The sequence below is a fragment of the Centroberyx gerrardi genome, chromosome 5 (assembly GCF_048128805.1).
Source record: "Centroberyx gerrardi isolate f3 chromosome 5, fCenGer3.hap1.cur.20231027, whole genome shotgun sequence".
Classification (NCBI taxonomy): domain Eukaryota; kingdom Metazoa; phylum Chordata; class Actinopteri; order Beryciformes; family Berycidae; genus Centroberyx; species Centroberyx gerrardi.
The window spans coordinates 15,802,501-15,825,747 of record NC_136001.1 but is presented as its reverse complement, the minus strand read 5'-3'; the positions used below and the strand labels follow the sequence as shown (position 1 = coordinate 15,825,747).

General features: G+C 40.4%; 1 protein-coding gene across 14 annotated transcripts in view; it reads right to left on the bottom strand.

The window, feature by feature from the left end:
• Positions 1 to 23,247, bottom strand: part of atp2b2 (ATPase plasma membrane Ca2+ transporting 2) — a 63,748-nt gene that overhangs the window by 25,336 nt on the left and 15,165 nt on the right. For 4 of the 14 annotated variants that reach the window (XM_071897786.1, XM_071897789.1, XM_071897791.1 and 1 more), the window contains exons 2-9: positions 16,896 to 17,096; positions 13,494 to 13,751; positions 12,525 to 12,650; positions 9,969 to 10,098; positions 5,179 to 5,189; positions 4,659 to 4,700; positions 2,065 to 2,229; positions 70 to 284 (exon numbers count right to left, since the gene is read on the bottom strand). In XM_071897786.1, coding sequence (XP_071753887.1) covers positions 70 to 284; positions 2,065 to 2,229; positions 4,659 to 4,700; positions 5,179 to 5,189; positions 9,969 to 10,098; positions 12,525 to 12,650; positions 13,494 to 13,751; positions 16,896 to 17,096 — 1,148 coding nt within the window. Of the gene's footprint in view, positions 1 to 69; positions 285 to 2,064; positions 2,230 to 4,658; positions 4,713 to 5,178; positions 5,190 to 6,869; positions 6,963 to 7,985; positions 8,005 to 9,029; positions 9,060 to 9,408; positions 9,442 to 9,954; positions 10,099 to 12,524; positions 12,651 to 13,493; positions 13,752 to 16,895; positions 17,097 to 23,247 lie in introns of all 14 variants that reach the window. The other 10 variants (XM_071897785.1, XM_071897788.1, XM_071897782.1 and 7 more) reach the window with 9 other exon arrangements.

The window sequence follows — 23,247 nt, the reverse complement described above, 5'->3', positions numbered from 1 at the left end:
TTTTAGGACATATGGTAGTAAAGGTTAGAGAATGGATGTAAGTGAATGGAAGTGTGTGTCCTTCCTCACCTTGACGGAGTAGGCCAGGGAGATGGTGACAGCCAGCGGCAGCCCCTCGGGCACAGCCACCACCAACACAGTCACACCGATGATGAAGAACTTGACAAAGTACTGGATGTAGACAGGTGTACACTCTGGCAACCAAGGGAGCTTCTGCAGCACAAAGTTGTCAATGGCAAAGTACAGGACCAGGATGATGACTGTGATGGCCGACATGAGCAGACCTGGAAAACACACACAGGTACCAGAGGTCTTAGCTCAGCGGTATAACAACATGTAATGAGAGGGAGAGCTGGATTTGAAAAAATGCTGTCACTGACAACTGTCAAGGCTGATGTCACCACACATCAGACATGAAAGAGGTGACAAAATGAATGTTATTAAATTGGCAGGGGGAGAAAATCAAGAGATTGACAGGCATTGTACTAGTTTTTGTGCTGGTATACAGTGAAGGAAGAGAGAGAAATGAATAGATGTGACAGCATGATAAGAGTCAGGGTTTAAACAAAATGCAAATGTTTGTATAATACATGGTATTCTTGTTAACTGGTTTGGTAATCAAGCCTTCTCTCTCAAACCCACGCAGAAAAGAAGATCGAGATGTTTTTCATTAGGTTTTTCAAAGGAAGGGACATTTTTCAGTATCTTAATTGAGGTAAGTGCCACTAGCTTGGTCTTAAAGTAGCCGATTAGAGTTGACAGCTAAACTGTTTTAAAGGGGTTTTCTCATAGCAAATAGCATGCACTCAAAAAACCCAGCAAGTTTTCTGATTATTGACAAAAAAAATACATGATTATACTTGACAAACAAATGACATGCTATCCGCTAAAACATGAAGGAACTGCTTAGCAATTTGAGTAAGTTAAAGTTAACCTTAAGTGGAGCATTCCCCAAAATGGTTAAATACTGCATAAAGTTTTCCCAAATGCTTTGGCTCATTAGATGTGCCTATATATTTCCATATGATCCAAATAAAAAAACAAAACAACATTTTATTTATTTTTTTGTTGTATTTTTACCTGTGAGTTTGGAGAAGGGGGAATCAACCATGCAAAACTAAAGGATTCGTCTTATTTGTCGAAATGACATTTTTTTCAAGGAATTTACTTTTGAATCAGGCCTCACTGCATGGGAAATGGAGTGTGTGAGCTAGAGTCGAGCTCAGCATGTACAGACAGGCTCCCAGGCTAAAGAGTCACCGGCCAGAACTGAATAAAATCCAAACATCTTCTGCTAGACCGGCAGGAGCGGCATATGATCTTACAGAGCTGCCTGTAAGCTAATTTATAATCCGTCCACGGTATTTCATTGTTCTGACACCATGTCCTCATTCTATCACTCAGGTCGACACTGTGATGTAATAGCACACTGTAAAAATGAGGGATTCTTGAAGGGATTTTCGAAGAATCAGAACTCTTCAACTCCTCAGGAAGAAAAATTGTTCCTTGGTATTGGGGCTCTTTGAAGCTGAACAGCTGTTACAAAATATTTTGAAGAACCTAGGTTATTCTACTTTTAATCATCCTAATGTGTCCAGACTGTTCCAGAATGTTTTGCGTATTTGCACATTTTAATATTTCGGTTATGTAATTTTCACGGCTACTGCACACATTTTTTTCAAGAGTAATCCTACTACATTGCTGTTGGGAGGGCACCAACACTGTGGGCGTATTGGCATCTGGGCATCTGTTACTGTAAAGGCATGCTTGTGTAGACGTTGCAAGTGTACTAAATTATAAATTATGTTATTATTAAGTTCTTTAATCAACCCTATAGGGCAGGTCATTAAACTTAAAAAAAAAGTATTCTTCAGATAACCTGCACGGGGTTATCCAATTTCAATTTGAAAATGCCTAAAGCGTCATCCAGGCACTTTTATGGTTTTTGTAACTGCTTTGATTGCTTTGATGGGTCTTATCAGATTGCTGCCTTGCTTTGATGGGCAGAATGATGGTTCAGTACTTTAGAGTGATGGGCCTATCCGTGTGCTATTCGCTGTATACCTGCTTTGCCAATCTGGACAGCCAGCTTGGTCAACTTCCCTTGTAGCACGGACTTCTCTTTCTTGGAAACGTTCACCTTCTTCTTCTCCTTCTCCTCGGTTTCTCCGCCTTCAGCACTCTTCAGAGGCTGCATCTCCATGGCGGCTGCTCCATCCTGCTTCTTCACTGTAAACACCACAAGATACACACGGCAGCAGCGTTAGAAACAGAGGTTGGACCGAGGGAGCGAGGAGGAACAGGGAGTCAAGCTTTAACACCCAAGGGTTAGATTGGCTCCAGGGCCAAAGGTGGGACTGAGAACCAAGCAGAGACGACACCAAGACGTCCCATGACAAGATGGGAACTAAGTTATGTATAAAGCTTTCACATACCACAATAAGGGTTATCCACTGTTTCTTATTAGTGTTTCTCTGTGCATTTTTTCTTGGTAAGATCAAGGGGGCTCTGAAACAGCTTACTGTATAGAATATGAATTCCTCAAGGATGGATGATAGGTCTTCTTTTTCTGCAGTAAGGGAAATGCTGCTTGTTATAATGCTTATCCTTTTACCACAAACAAATGCATAATGAAGTCATGAATCATTCAATGGTCCTACACCCAAGATGCAGGCTAGGTCCAAGTCCATTGAGCTTTTGCATCTAACCACTGCAGAAGTCCCAACTTTTACACTGGCAATACTCTGAACCGCACTAGAAATTGTCAACTATATAAATAACCTTAATATTGCTGACAGCTCACATCTTGCAATAATAATGACATGAAACTAGTCATTGGAAATCCCAAATATAGCATACAATATAGTATATGAATCTAACCATACTGAACCAAACCATCTCATTGAGTAGGCTGTAACACAGATTGTTACATGCTTTTGCATAACTGCCTTTGTCCTAAACAAATAAAGAAATTAAATAATTTACATCTACCAAAAATGTTTTGTTAATGATCATTTTCAAATACAGACAAATACACAGTGTTACATGTATATTACATACATGTAATGGCTCTTCACATTCTGAGGAGGTGAATTGATATTTTATCTATAGAGGTCTTTTTTTTAGTGTATGTGATGAAGAAAAGGTTCCATATCCTCAAGGTCCTCTCTAAAGAATACTGTACAGGCTGTAAAACCAGTCTTCAATTACCCCTCACACAAACACACACGCACATGCACACACACATGCACACGCACATGCACACACACACACACACACACACACACACACACACGCACACGCACACGCACACCCACTGCAGCACTTTAAGACAGTGCTGCCATGTTGACGCAACCCATTATCAAGCATCTTTTCAGCCCAGTTTCATAACAACAATGAAGCACGTGTTTGCTGTTCATGAAAAACCTTTTAATGTTGAACACCACTTTTCACTAGTGTTGTGCTCTCTGGCTGCTGTGTTTTGTTTTTCCACCCCCATGACACAGAGCAGAGTCTGTATCCTCTCTGCCACGGGCTGCAGAAATGTATCCAACTGTACTCAGTAGGAAAGCAAGATCACACACTTATATATTCAATACATGCTTCTGACAAACGTCCATCATCTGAAAGTTGCATTTTGTTCTATACTACAGTAGTAGCCATGACTATACTGAACCAAGTTTATTGGTTAATAAATAATAATCCAATCCTGTAGGTGTGAGAAGTCTTCATGCATTTTGCCTCCAGTGACTTTGGTGAACGCAAGCTGAGTTGCTGAGTGTCGGATTCATCAACACATCAGAATGTTAATCCCATTACTTAAGATATGACTTAAAGGGATACTATGACTTTTTCAGTTTGGGTTCATTTCATTTCATCATGCACTTGTCTTATAGTGGGAAAATGATTTGATATTAATGCTTTCACTTGTTCGATCTGTTTTTTGTTTTTTTTTAGAAATGTCTGTCTACTCTGGTCCCTTTATGTGACAAGTGGCTGGTGGTAAAGTAAGAGACCACCTTCAAAAATGTCACAGTATCCCTTTAATCCAAAACCAATTTGTGTAACCGGGACATTGTTCATGAAACAGTGGAAGGGGGAAGCCAGAGATAAGTTTATAACTGAGGGACAGTAAAAAGCAGGACACTTTTGGGTGAGTGCAGTGGAAGGGGGCAGCCAGAGTGAGGCTGATAGCTGAGGGACAGGTTGACATTCGATCAGAGAGAACCACACAAATCAACAACACAACAAAAACAACAACAACAGCACAAACATCAGGGACAACACCTCAGAGACAGACAGTGTGATCGGAGTGGAGGAGAGGGAGTTTCTAACCTAATATGACTGCAGGTCAGACCTGGGTCAAATAGTACCTCTGATTCCTCCCAACTTAGCTGGGATTGACTTACAGTCAGTGGTAACGATCTTTAGCAAGACAATGCAGAAGTATTAAGAATGTAAAATGCTATGCAGGTTTATATAAATGAAGTACTGGAGGGTTTCCATCTGCATTTGACCCAAGGCTTCCGGTGCATACCATAGAGGGGAAGAGATGAGGAAAGGGAGAAGGAGGAGGAGAAGGAGGAGGAGAAGGAGGAGGAAGAGGAAGAGAGGAGGCAGAGGAGGAGGAGGAGAGAGTGAGAGATATGGTTGGTTACCTTTAATCTGGTTGCTCTCCATATTGCCATCCTGCATTTTACCTATTATGGAGACATACAAGACAATAACAACAAAAATAACCAAGGCAGACAAGTCAACAAACAATCAACACAGAAACAGTACACACAGTGAAAACCAAAAATCAAAAACAGGAAGACAGGAAAATGACCTTTAATACAACATCTCTGTGACAATCACATAGAGAGGCTTGTGGTGTGGTGATATGTTAGTGATGTAATGTAGCTACTGCTACTGGTAAGGTGGTAATGCAACAAAGTGTAACTGAAATCCATTGTAACACTAATCAGAGACAAACAGCGTGCAGATTGTCTTTTTTGTGGTTGTAGGAAAATAGCTTTTCGTAGAATTTATCTAATTGTTCAAGTGAATGTTCTGTTAATTCAGAAATGCTTGATGGGCCTTTCTGAGACAAAATGATTCCTGTATGTGACATCAAAAGGTGTCTTGGGTGTGATAGTATGTTAAGCTGACAATTAAACTGCACAGTCTCTGGTAGACTTTTCTTGTTTCTAAATGTTATTTTGAGTGACATACTCACACTATGAGCACAGGTAATTCCACACACATTATCAACAATACAAGTCAAACCATCAAGATATAAAATGAGATATCAAAACAAAGATACAGCATCACGCAGTGAACACTGACAGTGAGGGAGAAAACACCACAAACACACACAGACACACACACACATACACACATGCAAAAGAGAAAAATTCAGAAAGCACATGCAAGAAGGGGAGTGGAGATTTGAACATTACACAGAGAGAGAGGGAGAGAGAGAGAGAGAGAGAGAGCGAGAGAGAGAGAGAGAGAGAGAGAGAGAGCCTGAGGGAAAAGCCTCCCACATGGTGAAGTTACATAAGAACAACTGGAGGAAAATCGAAATCTAAGTTCAGGAACAGAGAATTTATCATGCTGTTGGATCCTGCATACACATAAATTGTATTTCAGTTAAATGTGCGTTTCAATCCAACATGATCATTTTAAATTGCTGATAGACCAATAGAGTTGACTTATATATTATGCAATGTTTACGAGCTGATGAAAAACTAAATGTAAGAGAATCAATTTATTATAGCCTACTTGCAAGTGTATAAATGACATTTAGAAAATAAGACTTAAGAGATAGTATTTATTCCACCATTTACCTAGGAAACAATTATAGAGATATAATAACATTAGTAACATTATCTAGTAACTAGATCTAGTAACAAAAAAATCTACTCAAGTAGAGCCGTCATTGCTTTTCTTAGAGTCTCAGGCATTATGTATGTGCTTGTTTCACCTCAACTTCTACATCTAGCCAGTTCCCTGGAGTCACAATAAAGTTGAAGATGACAAATAGCTGTGTTCTGCCAAACCCAGCCCAAGACAGCACAAGGTCACCATTACAGTGCAAAACACTCCCATCCTGCTTTGAGTACAAATGCTTTGGGGCTGTTCTCCAAAGAGACAGAGATAAGAGCGAGCCCAATGCACCGATGGATAAAGCTAATCTCTTTTACATCTCATCTAGCTAACACAGAAATGGAGTGTGGCATTTGCACCAAGTGATCCCAGAGGACACCCAGAAACAGGCTGCAACTCAAGGAAGATGGCCCTATGCTTTTGCCACCAATACTGAGCTACTGTCTGCTGTTGGAAATCTGTGGTGAAACCCAATCGCCACGGAAACCATGATCAGACACTTCTTCTACTGCAAAACCAGAAAAAAAAGTCCCTACGGTACCATTAATGAAGCCCCACTTCAAATGTTCTAAGACTTAGTTAGCCTCCACAAAATCTTCATTAATGAATATGAAAACAGTCAAACCACCTTTCACTACCTCTAAGCATCTTTAGAGACCTAATGAAGGATTTGTGAGATTTTTTATTTAATTTTAGTTTTCATTTAAAGCTGGACCATAAAATTCCTCACTCATTACACTTTTTTCCTACAAAGTGATTCATGTGCATTAAAAGCGATACGAGGAAAAAGATAGGGGAAAAGAGGACAGGATGAAGAAATAAAGAAACAAATCATTTCTACAACCTCGGTGGACATGCATTTAGAGGGAGAGTGACAGCATGGGCATAAAAGGGTCCAACACAACTGGAAGAGAAGGCAGAAGGAAGGTGAACACCCATGGTACGAGGCAAAAGGCACAACAGAAAGAGGTCAGAGTTCAGAGTTGGTGTCAACCTACCATTAATTAGGCTGGCACTGCCAGGGGCATTAATGCCTGCAGCCCCATCCGTGGCTATAGTGGCGATGGGGTGAGTAGAGGGATGGGAGCAGTCTAGCCAGTAACAATGAGGGCCAAACATGAATGAACAAACACACACACACACACACGCACACACACACACACGTACGTGCGCAAGCATACACACGGGGTACAACAGTGAACAGAAATAACATGGTTATAGCACAGTTAAGAGATTCAGTTTATGTAGACTGTATGTCAAAGCTAGTGTGTGGTGTTATACTCATTTTGGATTATATTCATATGGTCTGCAACTAGTGTGATTTACTATAAGTGAGAGCTTTTAGAAAATGTTAATTTAACAAACAAGTGTAACATTGGACAGACATGAAACATAAAATATGAACATATCATATGGAAAAGAAATCACAACACAACAAAATGGTATATGTGGTAGAAAGAAAGGGGGCCAGTTCCTTCCTCAAATGTGAAACCAGAGCTGGAAAGAAGCTTAAACTACTGTAAACTAAATCAACTGAAACAAATACACTCCAATGTATGTACATCTTGCATGTGTAATAAAGTAAATGTACTCTACTGTATTCTATCTATGATATATTCTGGATCAACTGTATGGACTCTAGTTTTCCTCTACAGGTAATTTGAATTTCATTTCAACCATGTTATTCATGTCATGTCATTTAGCATCAGGAAATCATAATTCGAGCAGAACCAAAGAAAAACAAAAAAAAAACAGCATTTGTATAGCAAATCATCTAAAGGTAGACTCCAATGCGATGAAACCAAAAATTACAGGATAAAAAATATTAGCCAGGAGAATACACATGTGCCAACTAATTATATGATGGCGCTAATTAATTTAACTAACCTACTGTAAATGAGTGGATGCACAAAACAAGATTTTGATTTAGCCCTAATATTTTGAGAGAGAGAATGCTATTATCTACTTATGTAACTTATCTAACAGGCTTCCTTAGAGCCTTATAATGTTGAAAATTAGACTGGGATCAGCTGATCTCACATCACATTTGTAGTTATAGTTACATAAAGTAATGCACCCTAATTCCGTATGATATTCCACAAATCCAGTGAAACAGGGAGCGGGGCTTTTTTTCTGCTGTAGTGACGTTTTCATTTTCAGCGTTTCAACGTTTTTCTTATTTAACCCCTGCCAAAACCTTACCCTAACCTTAACCAAATTGTTTTAATTGCCTAACGTTACCCAAAGTTTTAGTTGCCTAAACCTAAAATTGTCAGTCAAGACAATTTGGAAACAATATTAGCACAAATGTAGGTGAGTCTATCTTTGATCACTGATGGTATTTCCAACCATTGCAACAATGATAATAATAATTTTGACAAAGTGTATTCAGATTGTCAACAGACTTCTTCCATGGGCCCAGATTATGCGTTCATTTGTTTGTTCATCCTTGTGTTGCATGATATCTCAGATACCACTGATCAGATTTTGATGAAACTTGGGGAAATGATGAATCTCGCCACTGCATTCCAGCATGATCAAAATTACCCTGAGTGGCCTAAGGGGAGGCACTACAATTACAGGTCAAAACAAGGTGATAGATTTGTTAGTGGTTGGCCCAGAGGGGGACTACATCATTTGTAGGAGATGATATGTTTACTGTTGCCTTGTGTAATGTGACATTAGGTCCAAACTGACAAATCATCTCACATGGCAACAAAATGAAAAAAAGAATCACAAAAGAATCAGAAGAGAATTCTATTTTAAAGCCAATGGAATGAGTAATACTAATAGTGAAAAAAATAGTATTATGAGTATTTATGAGTACATCCTGTCCAGTCCTGGCTGGCCCTGAAGTTCAAACCTAATGGGTATCATCTATTGAAGACATGAACTTAAGCAGCTAATTCAGTACATTAGGCAAGTGGAAGAGACAGTACTGAAACAAAATGCTTCAAAGCATAGATTTCCTCTCCGGTGTGTGCTATCCATTATGCAGGCCATTGGGAAACCTGCTCATTCAGAGGAAAGAACTGTTCAAAGAGGCAATGGTAGCAAAATGGTATTGGATGAGCAAAGATGATCAATAAATAATAGTTTGAGTTTAACACCCCATCTCTCTCTCTGGGTCTTATCTTACAAAAGGTGACAGTTTCTCTTCATTGCTAATGCTACTGCTGGCACATGTGCTGTACATTTGTGAGGCTGCCGGTCTTCAATGTCTCACTGTTCTGTAATAAAGCGCAGGTCTATCTTTCTTAATGGCATTCAACAATTCTAAGAAACAGGACTGGCGTTGAATGCTAGTGAGTTAGTTTGATGAGTGCAGAGCCTGTGAAAAGGGGAAAGGATTATCACTTAAAAAGATGCGGTGTTGTGATGATGAGGCATCTCTTTTTAAGTGAGGAGGGTGCATGGGTACTAGGGAGGTGGGGAGCCGCGGTGGTTTATTAGGGGGGTCATTAGGGGTTAAAGGTCAACGGGCCAAGTACCACTTCCGGGTTAGGTTTTTGGGGTCAGAGAAAGGTGATACTCTACCTGCATTCTGGTGTCCGTCCTCCACTGCCCCTCCTGTGAGGCGGTTTTGGGACGATAAGAGAGCAAGGACAATAATGCACCTGAACCCACAGAACCTGGATACTGCAGCTCACAACTGCACCACCAATACTCATTTCATATAGTATTTCTAGGCATTCAGCAAAGGCTCTTGTCCACAGAAGTTTATTGTCAGTGACTTAATATACAAATCTACAAAAGGTACATACAGTGTGCATACATGTTGAACAAGTGAACATTTGTTTATTGGTGAGTTTGTTTGTTTTTAAGTCATCTGATAACAAGGAGAGTTAAACACCTATATTGTGCAATGGGCTTAGGCAGTTAGGCAGAGTTTCAGCATATAAGGTAATGAAATAAAAGCAGCTTTTTCAGGAGAACATTGCTGGGCAACACTGGCAGAAAATTTACCTCAGCACTCCTGAAACAACTATAGAAAAATCTTGTCAGATGTGGTCTTAAAAAAAGAATAGTTAATGAAGGAATAAAACACAATGAAACACTCTTACAGTAACCACATGTAGAGACAGAAACCCGTACACGTACCTTTCTTTTCTTTCTTTTCCTCTTCCTCTGTTCCAGCCCCCAGCAGAGTGAAGATGATTCCAGTCTGAGAGTTGACCCCGACAGCCGTCACCAACATGCGCCCTGACCCCTCCATCACATGTGTGCCTGGGAGAGGAGAAGCAGAGCTTTAAAACAAGATATCACAACTAGATTAGGAGCATTTTCTGTACTGGCTGAAAAAGCAAAAGGTGTGTTTTGTGTGTGTGTGTGTGTGTGTGTGTGTGTGTGTGTGTGTTCTTCCAAATATGGAGTGTGTGTTATAACACTGCAAATGTACAGTAGTGGCCAACTTAAAAAATCCTCCTTATACATCAGTGCTGCATCTGTCCTTAATGTCCTTATTAGTATATTAGTATATTTAGTATACCATCGGCTGTTGGGGCCTATTCTTTCTCAATTGTTGTACAGTGGGACAGAACAGTCATATTGTAGGCTGAAACATTTGTCCCTCAATCATCTGGTTGCCAGACCGGTCAGAGGCCCAGCCAGATGGATCCTTCTGAAATAGTGTTTAATGAAAGTTGACCTCAGCAGTGGACTCTGACCCTTCTATCACGAGAGTCTCTGGGAGAGGGAGGCAGAGCCTGTAAGATACAGTTACATTACTGTGTGATTTCATATCGACTTTTATGACTTGACCTTTTTGGCCCCAATCCTTAAAAACAAAGCAATGCATACTCATCAGCCCTCAGCAAAATGGTGAAATTTGACGCCAAATGATGATTTTTCATTTCGCTACTCAGGCAATTTTCCCTTGATTATTTATTCTATGTGTGTCAAGGTGACAAATATCCATTAGTTTACAGGATAAAATGTATTTGTAATAAAGACTGAAACATTACAATGGATTAACAGAATGCCTTTCCTTTCAAATTCATCTCATTTTCAGTTTATATTAAATTGTAAAGCTCATCGCTTTTTTTTTTAACATAAATTATAAAGCTATTTTTTTGACCTTGTCATGTTTATGATTTTCTTCAAGCAGAAAAACTGTGAATCCAAGCAAGATGGTGATTCAGATAATGTCTGAACAGAATTGGCTTTTTTACACACGCACACGCACACGCACACGCACACGCACACACACACACACACACACACACACACACACAAACAACATTATTACAGTAACTCGTAGGATACTAAGCAGATAAGGATGGATATGAAGAGACTAATTATAGAAGGCGGCAAAAAAGCACATAGCTAATTATCATCCATAGGAAAAAAACAGACAGAGATGAAATTAACCCACGTTTCTGCCATCTGTAATCCTTCATATCTCTAAGAATCCTACAGCTGAGCAGACACTCAAGTGTCTCTGCTGCTGTACAAGGTAAACCAATGAACAGGCAAGCTATATTAGAGAACAATGGTTTCCAGGATGTCACATGGCTCCCTCTTTATTGATATTCAGATTATAATTAACAGCCTTTTGTCGTCCCTCGGAGGTAATGTCATGACAGTGTGACTTCAATAATAGATTTGATTTTACTATACCCAGTATACCAACTTTACAGATTCTGCAAAGGGGCAGCAAGCCTGAGTGACTGATATGTAATGACAAACAAACCTCAAAACAAAGACAACTTTAAACATCTGTTTGAGGCTTTTGTAAATTGGCTATAGAGATTATATGGTTGTTTCTCAAATAATTACAAAATGTCATGCTACAGTGTATCACATGCTGAAAAGAGTATGCAAGCAACAACCAATGTACATTGATATATCAGACCTTTCAATGTTTATTTGGTCCTGGAAGTGATGATGTACTTTACATAAACAATAGTATATAAAACATTTTAGGATTTTGTGTGACACTAGTTAATTTAAAATCAACAATCCAAGACAAATGGAACAAAAAGATAGTGAGCGCTAGCCTGTAGGTGTAACGAACAAATCCTCTTTGTCTACACATTTAATAATAAAAACATTTAATTTCAATTCTGGTCAGTGATGATTCGCTAGCTATCGACTAATGGGCTAGTTAGAGTTTCATTAATTTCAAAATGCTTTCCATTAAGAAAAAAATACCTGATGTTCATTGCTCAAGACATAAAAAATGCAGAAGATCATGTCCTCTACAATGTTACTATTTTGTAGTTATGCAGCCCAACATAGTTAATCACTTCACAGTGATACTCAGTGAGTATTATTGAAGTTAGTAACTATCTCAGCAAGTCCAAAGTAGCAGTCACATTTTTCAAATGGATATCTCATTTATCTCATTTACTCATTAATTCACTTGATTCAATCTTGGACACACATCCACTCCTTTCCCTTTTTGCTGCTTAATGTAATAAGATAACATTAACATTTTAATAAAATGAAGATGAGAAGTCCAAGATCCTCAGCCTCTAAATCCAACCCCCACCTCTTCTTTTTTTCCCTTTCTCCTTTTCACAATGACATAAACAGGACAGCAAAGGGTGACAGATAACATACTGTGTATCTAAGTCCACCCTTTTTCTCTTGTCTTTCTCCAGTTCTACACTATAAATAGGACAGGGAGAGAGCAACAACAGGCAACATACCAGACAGCAACATGGGGTCCTTGTCTGCGGCCTTCCTGACGTGGTCGGACTCTCCGGTCAGAGACGACTCATCAATCTTCAGGTCGTTGCCCTGGATCAACACTCCATCAGTAGGCAGCAGATCACCTGCAACAGCAGAAAAGACAAGATCCATTTCTACCACTGTGGTAGAACTGCTATTTGCCATGGATTTATTTACTTGTCTAGGACTGATAGATCTTGTTGCACACAAAGTACAGTAACTGATCAGACAACCCCAGATTAGGATACAGCCGTTGTTGCAGATGTAAGACGGTAGATAAAAGGATTTCCAGGTTTGGTACCACTGTAGCATTCAGTTCTTTTTCTGAAACAGGTAAATCTTCACTTGCCTATTCTAACAGTGATAATTAAAAAAGGTGTTGGTTAATATTTGCCTATGTTTAAAGGGATCAGTATAAATAGCACAGAGGGAGAGGGCCTCTGAAAGGTGGAGATATCTCAAAGCTTGTGTTTGAGCTGTCTGAGTTCAAACCATACTGTACTGTAGATTTTGTCTTTTGGAATTAAATAAGAAATTGGCCAAACTATGGCCTTCTGTCAGTGTTAATGTTAATGCAAACAACCAGCAATATAAAGAAAAGTCAATTATATTTTCAGAAAAGCTTTTTTACACATGCAAAAGTTTTCCCCTCTAAAAGACTCCTTATATAACATCTTGATACGACTTACTATGCTGTGTTCTGTGAATTCACATCATTAAGATTAATGTCAGCCTAAAACGGTGAGTAAACTCTGTTCCACTAATTAAAAGTTGGGTAAACTGAGTTTAAGCGGGTTTACCCCCTGCTACATCCCTGCCCACTACCAATTTCTGCACATGCCTCTCTTTTTCCCTCTCTCTCTCTCTCTCTCTCTGTCTCTCTCCTTCACACACACACACACACACACACACACACACACACAGTTTGACAATCTCCTCACACCTACCGTATTTGACCTGTGCGATGTCCCCCACCACTATGTCAGCCACAGGCAGCTGTATGACCTGACTGCCGCGGACCACCTGGAACTTCTGCTCCTGCTCGATGCGGCTCTGCAGCCCGCGGAACTGCTTCTCCTTCGACCAGTCATTGAAGGCCGTCACCAGCACCACACACACCACAGACAACAGGATGGCCGCGCCCTCAATCCAGCCGGCCTCCGACTCGCCCTCGTCCTCTGCCCCGCCTGACGCCGCGCCGCAGGCTGTAATGGAGGTAGGAGGGGAAAGAGACACAGTTGAACCATTTATTTACAGTATGAACACATCAAAATAAAATAAATAGATAAATACATGTAAATAAGTAGTACAAAATGAATAGAGCACACACACACAGGAGAGGGACAACTATGTCTGAGTGTGTGTGTGTGTGTGTGTGTGTGTGTGTGTGTGCACGCATATGTGTACTGTATTTACATGCATGCAATTTCCCCATCTCTGTGCTCAATGTAAAATAAAACAATCCCGGGCTGAAATGACCTTCAGAGAATTCACTCTGCTTTCTCCTCGCCTCTCCATTCATCTGCTCCTCTGCAAATGAACGGCCAGCAGTCTACTGGCTGTGCAGTGACAGACTGCGGTATATTTGGGAATGAATGAATCAAGGCCTATTCCCAGTCCTCTGCATGCCGCTCCATGTATTACTCTGCGAGCCACTGAGCTCCACACTCCTGGCTAGCTGACTTCAAAAGCCCCCAGAGGGGTGATTTGCTTTGGGCTATAAAACACTGGCAGCTCACTGGGAAACAATGCAGACCCCATATTATAGACATTATGAATACCACAGGGCCTGATTTAACCAAGAGCTAGACTCCGAAAAGCGATACACACTCTCACTTTTTTTAAAAAATTTTTTTTTTAAATAATGCCTTTCTGTGAATTACTGCTGGAGAGTATAGGGGGGTTCAATAGATATGATGACCATTAACTGCTTCCATCCGAGGTGGAGCTACAGTTGCATACAGCAATTACAACAGGACACATTTCTCCTCTGTCCTCTATGGGGAGCCAATACCCCTGTGCATATATGCACACACACACACACACACACATTCATGCAAGTGTTATCAACAGCGAGAGAGTGAGTGTTCTTGTATGTGTGAAAGGCAGAGAAAACCAAGGACCCTAACCATTACCAGTGATGTTTCGACATGAAGAAATTTAGATCTAACGGGTTGGGGGAAATTAGTACCTGATTTTGATGATTTTTTTCAAGATTCAGAGTATCTATTCAGAAAGAACTCATCTACTTCTGTAAAGATAATGCTACATTCAGGCAGCCTGGGGAGGTTATGTGTGCACATCAGTGAAGGCATTCTAAAATGTAATGGCCTGCTCAGAATAATCACCACTAACAATGGTTAATAATGGCTCTATCAAAGTAATGGCTACATGGAGAAACGGCTGTCAAGAAAAAAGAGTTTTCAAGTGAAAGGAATTATCATTTCTCTGTTCTAGTGAAGAGAAGCATAAACTAGTAAAACAGGCATGATATAATGGTGACTAGCGCAGTAAGCATTTAGGAACAATTTTGCTCAAGTTCAGTGCTGATTTGACAGTCCAATACAGATAGTGAGTTCAGTAGCTGTCCATGGTTCTGATAGTACAGCCCTTAGCATTCAGAAGTGTTAGACACACACACACAAACTCTGTCTCTGTCTCTCTCACACACACAGACACACACACAATTACGCAGAAAGTTTGTAGCTGTCCATGGTGCTGAAGTACTAACTCTTACCCCACTAGAAAGTTTTACATCCTGAACACTCAAGCCTGGCAAAGCACAAAATATTACAACTTATGCAGCTGATATACAACCTTTCACTGTTCAGGTGACAAAGACACAATTTCATTTAAATAAGTTACAGGTGGTTTGGCTTCATTAAAATGCTACAAGGCCACTACAGCCACACCTTGGTGTTTTCTGACTTGTGGCTCCTGATTTTAGTTTTTATTTTTGTATTTTTAGGGCTTCTGTTTTCTCGCATGTTGTGTGTTCGATACAGACTAGAGGCAATTAGGAGCTTTCACATTTAACTGCAGCTCGGCCCTTTCATATGTAAATGAGAATCAAGTCATCCCACCACCACTCCTATTTCTGGATCGCAAAGCTTTTTTGACCTATTAATAACCAAACCGGTAAACCAGCGGGGCAGTGGGAGGTGGGAGGTGGGGTTGTTGGATCTCCACTGTTCTCTATTTGTTGCTTTTTGTCTTTTTCTTTGATTTCCCTCGTTTTTGTCACCCTCTTTTTCTCTCTCTCTCTCTCTCTGTCTGTGTGTGTGCCTCTCACCATCTCTGTATATGTCTTTCTGTCTAACTAAGACACACACACACACACACACACACACACACAGACACACACACACACACATACACACAGACACACAAATCCATTCGGTGTGTTTCTGAAAAAGGTGATTCAGAGTCGCATGCATTCATATCTATGTGAATCGCTGTTATTCACATCTATTCATATCCGCGGGAGTTTATATGCTGATTTAGATTCATACGTATTCATGTCATTCAAGTATGAGAGCAGGCTTGCATATCGGCACATCTTTTTGCTGCAAGTTAAAGGGAGGCCTGATTATGTATCTGCAGATGGACGCAGTTATTAGCATAATGATTCCTTTGGCATTTCTCTGCTTTATTTGGACTGGCTATGCAGAGAGCTCATTCACAAAGCGATGCAGCTCAAAAGACACACAGAGAAGAAGCAAAGTATGTGGCTAAGAGCACTGTTCTTGATTGCTGGTCAAATTCCAATTAACCAACAAATTCACTGCTATTTGGCAACTACAAAACAAATTAACTTACAAACTATTTGACTAACTACTAAACTTACCAACAATCTAATGACTGAAAGTAACTGATTAGGGTGGCGACTATTTCCTAGATCTCTGAATTGCTGACATTTCCACTTCCAGAGGAGTTTCTAAAAATCTGAAATGATCATTGGCTCCTTTCGCAGGGTAACTGGATGCCATTACTGCAATAGTGCTGGGAGCAGTGATTGATATCGCTGACTCAGCACCTCGTTATGGCCTTTGTCTTCATTTCCTGTTTCACGGCTCACAGCGCTGATGTATGGGCACTGAGAGCTCAAGGTTATTTCTCTACTCAACACTTCATTAACCTCCGCAGTCACACTGTACAGATTTTCTGGTAAGTGTGGGTGTGAGTGTGTGTGTCCACGGGTGCTGTAATGTCAGAGTGATGTCACCAGTCAGTCGGTTACTGTATTTAGCGATTATACTTTCTGCTGCTCTCTCCAATACGGTGGAGAAAGACGTTTGGGTTTGTGCCTGTATGTGTGTGTTTCAGGACCTCAGAACAGCGGTACTCACACTCTCCGCTGCTCTCTCCGGGAGGGTGGTAGAAGGAGAGGCCCAGGGAGATCAGGGCGGCGAGCTCCAGGATGATGAGGGTGACGTCCTGCAGGGCCTCCCATACCAGCTGCAGGAAGGTTTTTGGCTTCTTTGGAGGTATCAGGTTCTTCCCAAATATTTCTCTTCTCTTCTCCAGGTCAGCTGGGGCGCCCGCAAGACCTGGGAGAGGGAGAGAGGGAGAGGGAGAGAGAGAGAGAGAGAGAGATTAGAGAGATTTATTGATAGTACATTTTGGTTCTGTACAATGATCAAAGTTGTATTCACTCACATGATTTATTCAAAGGTGTCATGTGTAGGATTTTTTCATTGATGTATTGCAGTGAGATATACAGTATATTAAGGGTTCCATAATGAAAAGTGATCCGTTTCATGCTTTCATTTGATCCAGTTTGTATGTTCTTGGGCTTGAGTCACTATAAAAAAACACTTCAAGTAAATCACCACCATGGCCCATAACTTTTTATCCCTCAAAACATATACATATTGATATGCTGGGAACGGCCCAGTGTAGACACAGTCTTTCTCAAACATTTTTTCACTGTTATGAATGCTGATCTAGGGCCAGGGCCTAGGGTTTTCCTTCTGATTTATATGGTCAAGAAGGTGAGACTCCGCCAGTGTTCCTTGATTCTCGTCTAAGAGGCGTCTACTTTAAGATGCGTTTCCATCCAACCGTCAAGTGAATTTTAAGCAAACTATTGAAATGTCGCAAAATATAAAATGTGAACAAGGGGCATTTCCATCAGCTGGGTTGAAGCAGATACATACACTAGGCTTCCTGAAGGTACAAAATGGAAAGAGCCTTTCAAGAGATTATTATAATTGGACAAGCTGTTATTGTTCTTTCATGTCAGCTAATGTTGGCCATGTTTCATGCTGTCTGAGATGAAAATAAAATGCTTGTGACGATATTCTAATGCACAAACTAATGGCCATGCAACGATGATGGGCACCTTATATGTAGGAGAGAGAGAGCATATGACATTTCTAGGAGGCCATTTAATTGACTGCCTTTGGCTGTACATTTTGAGAATGTCCAAATCTACATTCGTCAGGCCGATCATGCCAAGCTGATGTTTACTGTTGAACGAAATGAACTAAATTTCAAGACAAGTTATCTGTAGTTCAAATCACTTAAAAAGTGACCAAAGTGTCTCTCTCTCTCTCTGTCTCTCTCTCACACACACACACACACACACACACACACACACACACACACGCACACACAAAGCATCTCTAATTACCAGGTTGAGTCATGGTATGCTCTGGCTGTGCGTTCCTTATATAATGCTGCTCAAGAGATGAGGGCCTTGCTTTTTGACCTCATCCACCTCCTCACACACCATGAACTACATAAATATCTCTCTCTCTCTCATCTGAAAAAAAAAAAACGTAACACAAGCTCCAGGCACAATATACTGTTACAATATGGTTTAGGAAATTATTCTCATAGATAGCTCACTCTAGATTACAGCATAAGGGTTAATTACATCTAATGTCAAGGGTGGAAGTAACTAATTAGAATTATTCGGATTGCTATAATTGAGAGTCTTTTTTGAGTACTTGAGTCAATATATTTTCTTTTAAATAAGTATGTTTTGCCTGAAGTAACGTTAATTAACTGTAATGTTAAATGCATGCCGCGTTAACACTAGCCAAAAAGCTGTCCATCCAGCTACTGTATTATTGGTTTGTGCTTGCCCGGTTGCTGTCTTGCTCGTTCGCTAGCCTTGTTACCTAGTTGGATAGCAATGTGGCAAAAGAAACATCAATGTTGTAACATTGCTGCACACATACACACACACACACACACACACACACACACAGCTACAAGCATACAGCGCATATTCCATCTCTCTCTGTCTCTCCCTGTCTCTCTCTCTCTCTCCCTCTCTATCCCCCTCACAACCATACACATAAGCACAGCATTATGTGATGCATGGTGCGTCACTGGGCCTCCCTGGTGTGGCCCGGGATTGCACCTGATAGCATCACAGCTGCATGACACTGATTCACATATATATATGTGACTCCGAATTGCCATATTAACACCTGCAGAAAATAAACGATGATCTACTTCTAAACGCATCTGAATATGAATCCAGAGAAAGAGGAACAAAAGAGATTTACAGTAAAAGTGAAGAAAAAGGATGAGCGAGCTGTTGTGTGAATGCTAATGTTGAGAGAAACAAAGGGAGATGTAGAGATATAGAGAAACAAGAGAGAAAATAGAGAAAAAACAGAGGGGATTCGTGTGCGTGAAAGAGAGAGAGAGAGAGAGAGAGAGAGAGAGAGAGAGAAAGAGAGAGAGAGAGGAAGAAAGAGAGGACAGAAGGAGGGCGGGCTGAAAAGAGAACAATTCCCAGCTCCTACGTAGGAGAATGCCCTGGTTACAAATAGATCAGTCTATAAATAGGCTCATTACCCATTCTGTTTTAATTGTCTCCATGAGAGGATCTAGCATGCTCTCCCATTGATCTCCACAGCACCCTGCCTCACATCACACACAAACGTCTGTGTGTGTGTGTGTGTGTGTGTGTGCATGGGTCTGTGAGTCGTGACCGCCTGCACGTGCTTTGTGTGTGTGTGTGTAAGGCTGGCAAAGCATGATTGTGTGTGTATGCTTGCTAGCTCACTATCACATGATGAAACTAGTGCTCATACAGTATAATCGGGCTTTAGCCAGATCCAGTCAGTTAGATATACACGCACATGCGCACATGCACACACACACACGCACACACACACACATACACACAGACACACACACGCACATGCAACTTGTCCATAACCTTCTCTCTCTTTCTCTTTGGCAAGAACAGGTACATATCAGCTAAGCCATATTTCCACCCAGTACTACATCCGCATTTTTTTTTTCGGCAGAGATTTGCACTCCATGTACAATCCGTCAAGACTATGGGGGTTAAAAAAATAAATACATATGCTAATCTTCCTATTCTATTTCTATTTGCATCTGTCCAGAGACAAGGGAGCTAGTTATAGCATGCAAATGCACCATTCTGCACAAGGGCAGCAATCACTTCACATTAAAATACAACTTACTGCTCTCCTCAGCAGTTTCTGTTATGCGATAGGTACTGTATGAGACGGTGCTTAGGTGCAGCATGATGTTTAACCTTGTTAAATGTTTTTTACTGTGCTCTCCTTAAATGCCCTAGAGATGTGAGCTATGCTGCAATCAGTCTCTTTCATCATTAAATACTAACGCTCATTGCTTCCTGGATTGCTCTTTGCTACATTATCATTACTTCCTGGATCACTGATCACTGCTTACTGCACAAGATTCATTTGCCAGATTATGAAATATTGTACACTGAATGCTGTGAGCCCACGTAACTGTTCTGGCAGTGGATTTTGAGGAGGCACTAAAAGAGCAGAAAAACTCTGCAGCAATTCTCATTAGAGGAGTCGCAACAATCTCAGAACTCAGAGTCTTTGGGAAGGTTCAGATAGGCATGTGCAGGCGTTCATAACCAAGTAGTAAAACCCAAACATGGTATCATGATAATTTTACGTTTGTAAACTATATATTGAATGTACATGAACAATAGATGGAAATAGATAGGGAACTCCAGGTTTATTGGTAATCTATTTTAGTACAGCTAATTCTAATTCTTCTAATCAAAGTTCAAACAGTGAAAGGCTTTTGGAAAGGGAATTTGAGGAAACCTATTAAGAATTAGATGATAAATGATACACTATCATTAGCAAATGGATTACAGCTCCTTGTAAGATTGTAAAATGATTGAATTGAAAATATATTGACCCCATTGTGAGGACTTCATGCGTCTGCCTGAACAGCTGAACAGCTTTGTGAATCTGCGCCTGTTTTTAGAGAGCATGTAAAGAAGAAAGAAATGCTGTGCTGGTCGGGGATCACACGTTGTCATGGTAACTATAACTTAAAACAGGCAGTCCTGCATCCTGGTGGCTCAGCAGGTTAAGGTGAAAACCATATACTGTACCAGCAATGCATCATGGGTTCTAATCTTACTAATGACCTTTGTTGCATGCCATCAAATTGCTCTCTCCCATCTTTCCAGTCACTTTCCAGTTACTGCATACTAATTAAGCAGAAATCTCATAATAATACTGTATATGAGACCTGCTATGCATGATTGTTTGCCAATAAAGAGCTACTGTTATAGCCCCCAGGGCCAATGACAAAACTTGTGATTATGTTATCTTATGACTTATGATAATGAGTGCTCCATAAATGATCATTACGGGCCCCTGGGCTCAGGGCTGAGAACATCTGTCCCAACTCCCATAATTTAAGAGAAAAATTGGTCTGTTACCAGCACCTCTACTCTCAGATGCAAAAGGAAAATTGACCCTGAAAGTTGGGATGGTAATAACACCAGGGCCCTAATATTCTCATAATAAGCTACTACATAATTCAAAACAGAAGGGCTGCACAATTCATATTATTTACGACCAAAGATCTACAGACAATTTTTAAAACTCTGAGGTGAAACTTAGACTTAGACACAGTCTCCCCCACTGTTCTTACTCTATAATTCATGGGTAGTAATGCGCTGGTCTGTCAAATGCAGCAGGATCTGGGATCTAAATCCGTTTTGACAAATGGTACCTACCCACCATCCAGCTGTTTCCAAACAGACAAGGCAGGGACATTTAAAAAACTCCATGCCATCCTTTCTGCATGAGAGGAAATGGGATTTTTTCAGTCAGAGGGAACATGATGGCATATTCTAACAGTTGGCCTTTTTTTGTCAGCCGCTAAAAATAGATCTCCATGGAAACGCTATGCATCCCACACGTTGAGTGGAAAGACCCGAGACTCTGAACCTTGGAGAATATGTGCTTGTGTGTGTATATATGTGTCTGAGCGTGTGCGTGCGTGCGTGCACATGCATGTGTGTGTGTGTGTGTGTGTGTGTGTGTGTGTGTGTGTTCAGAGAGAAAGAAATTAAGATAAAGAGAGAAAAGAGGTGATGTCCTCCAAATGTCCTTGGAAAATAGGCATGACATGGTAGAACAATAAACATAAAGCACATATAAAAAACCTTACAAAATCTTCAATCAACGCTTTACATAATGGATTGAATCACAGTACTTTCAGTTTGCTTAGGTTCCAGCAGGCAGATATTAATCAGATAGTACTATTTTTGTCTGTTTGTCTTCATGTCTTCCTGCCTTCCTGCCTTCCTGCCTGTTTGTCTGAACTTAATTGTTTTTTTCTCAAAATGCTGTGAACCACCATGTCCAAAACACGTCACCATGGCAACAGGCTCCCATGATGATGATCACGATGATGATGATGACACAAAATATTGATGGTGTCTTTTTTTTTCTGCAGCAAATCAATAGTCGGGACATGTATTCTTCACGTCACACCGTTTAAAAAGAGAGGAGAGAGGGAAAGGAAGAGGAAAAGAGTGAGAGGGTGAAAGAGTGACTGAGAGAGTGAGAAAAAGAGAGAGAGAGGGAGTGATAAGGAGAGAAACAGAGAACGAGAGTAGGTTGGACGTACAGTACAGTAACTCTATGAATAATAATCCATCAGTGGCTAAAAGGTGGATAATTATCGTGCTCTTATTAGAAGATGGAGAGACAGAGAAATGTGTCACAGCGTCCTTGAGAATCACCTCCGTAATAATGGCACCATTTTTACGCCATGAAAGGAGAGGTTTGTTACTGTACATACAAAGACAGAAAATAGTAGCAATAACCTACAGGGGCAGATATCTTAGAAGACGACTACAAAAAAAAAAACCTTTTTGTAATGGCTGTGTGGAAGTAAATAACAGTAAAGCGGCACAGAAAGAGGAGAGAGAGGGATGGAAAGAAGTATGGGAGATTAAGAGAAAAATAGGAAGGAGCAGACGGAGACGAGGACGGGGAAGAGAAAGCAAAGGAGATACTGTATGTCTCTTGATTCATCCTAGAAAGGTGGTGGGCTTGAATACATTATGTAAGGAAAGGGAAAAGATAATGTAGTGCTGACTTATTAGTCATTTAGTGCTACTTAGAGGACAGAATGTACTAGATCCTGGATGTTTTTACATTAGCGTTCCCTTTCCCTGTAAAATAAAACTATAAACGTTTCGTAATTTCACATGGTTCACTGAAATTATGTAGAATAGCATGACCAACGATTTCAGATTGATCTATACTGTACTTTTATAGGGTTTTTAGAAATTAAGAACAAATTAGAGCGTTACAACCAAATATCCTACCAATTTAACACCAAGGCGAAAAGCAATCAGGGGGGACCAATCACACTTAAGATACAGGAAAGGCAGAATTAACATGTACTATGGGT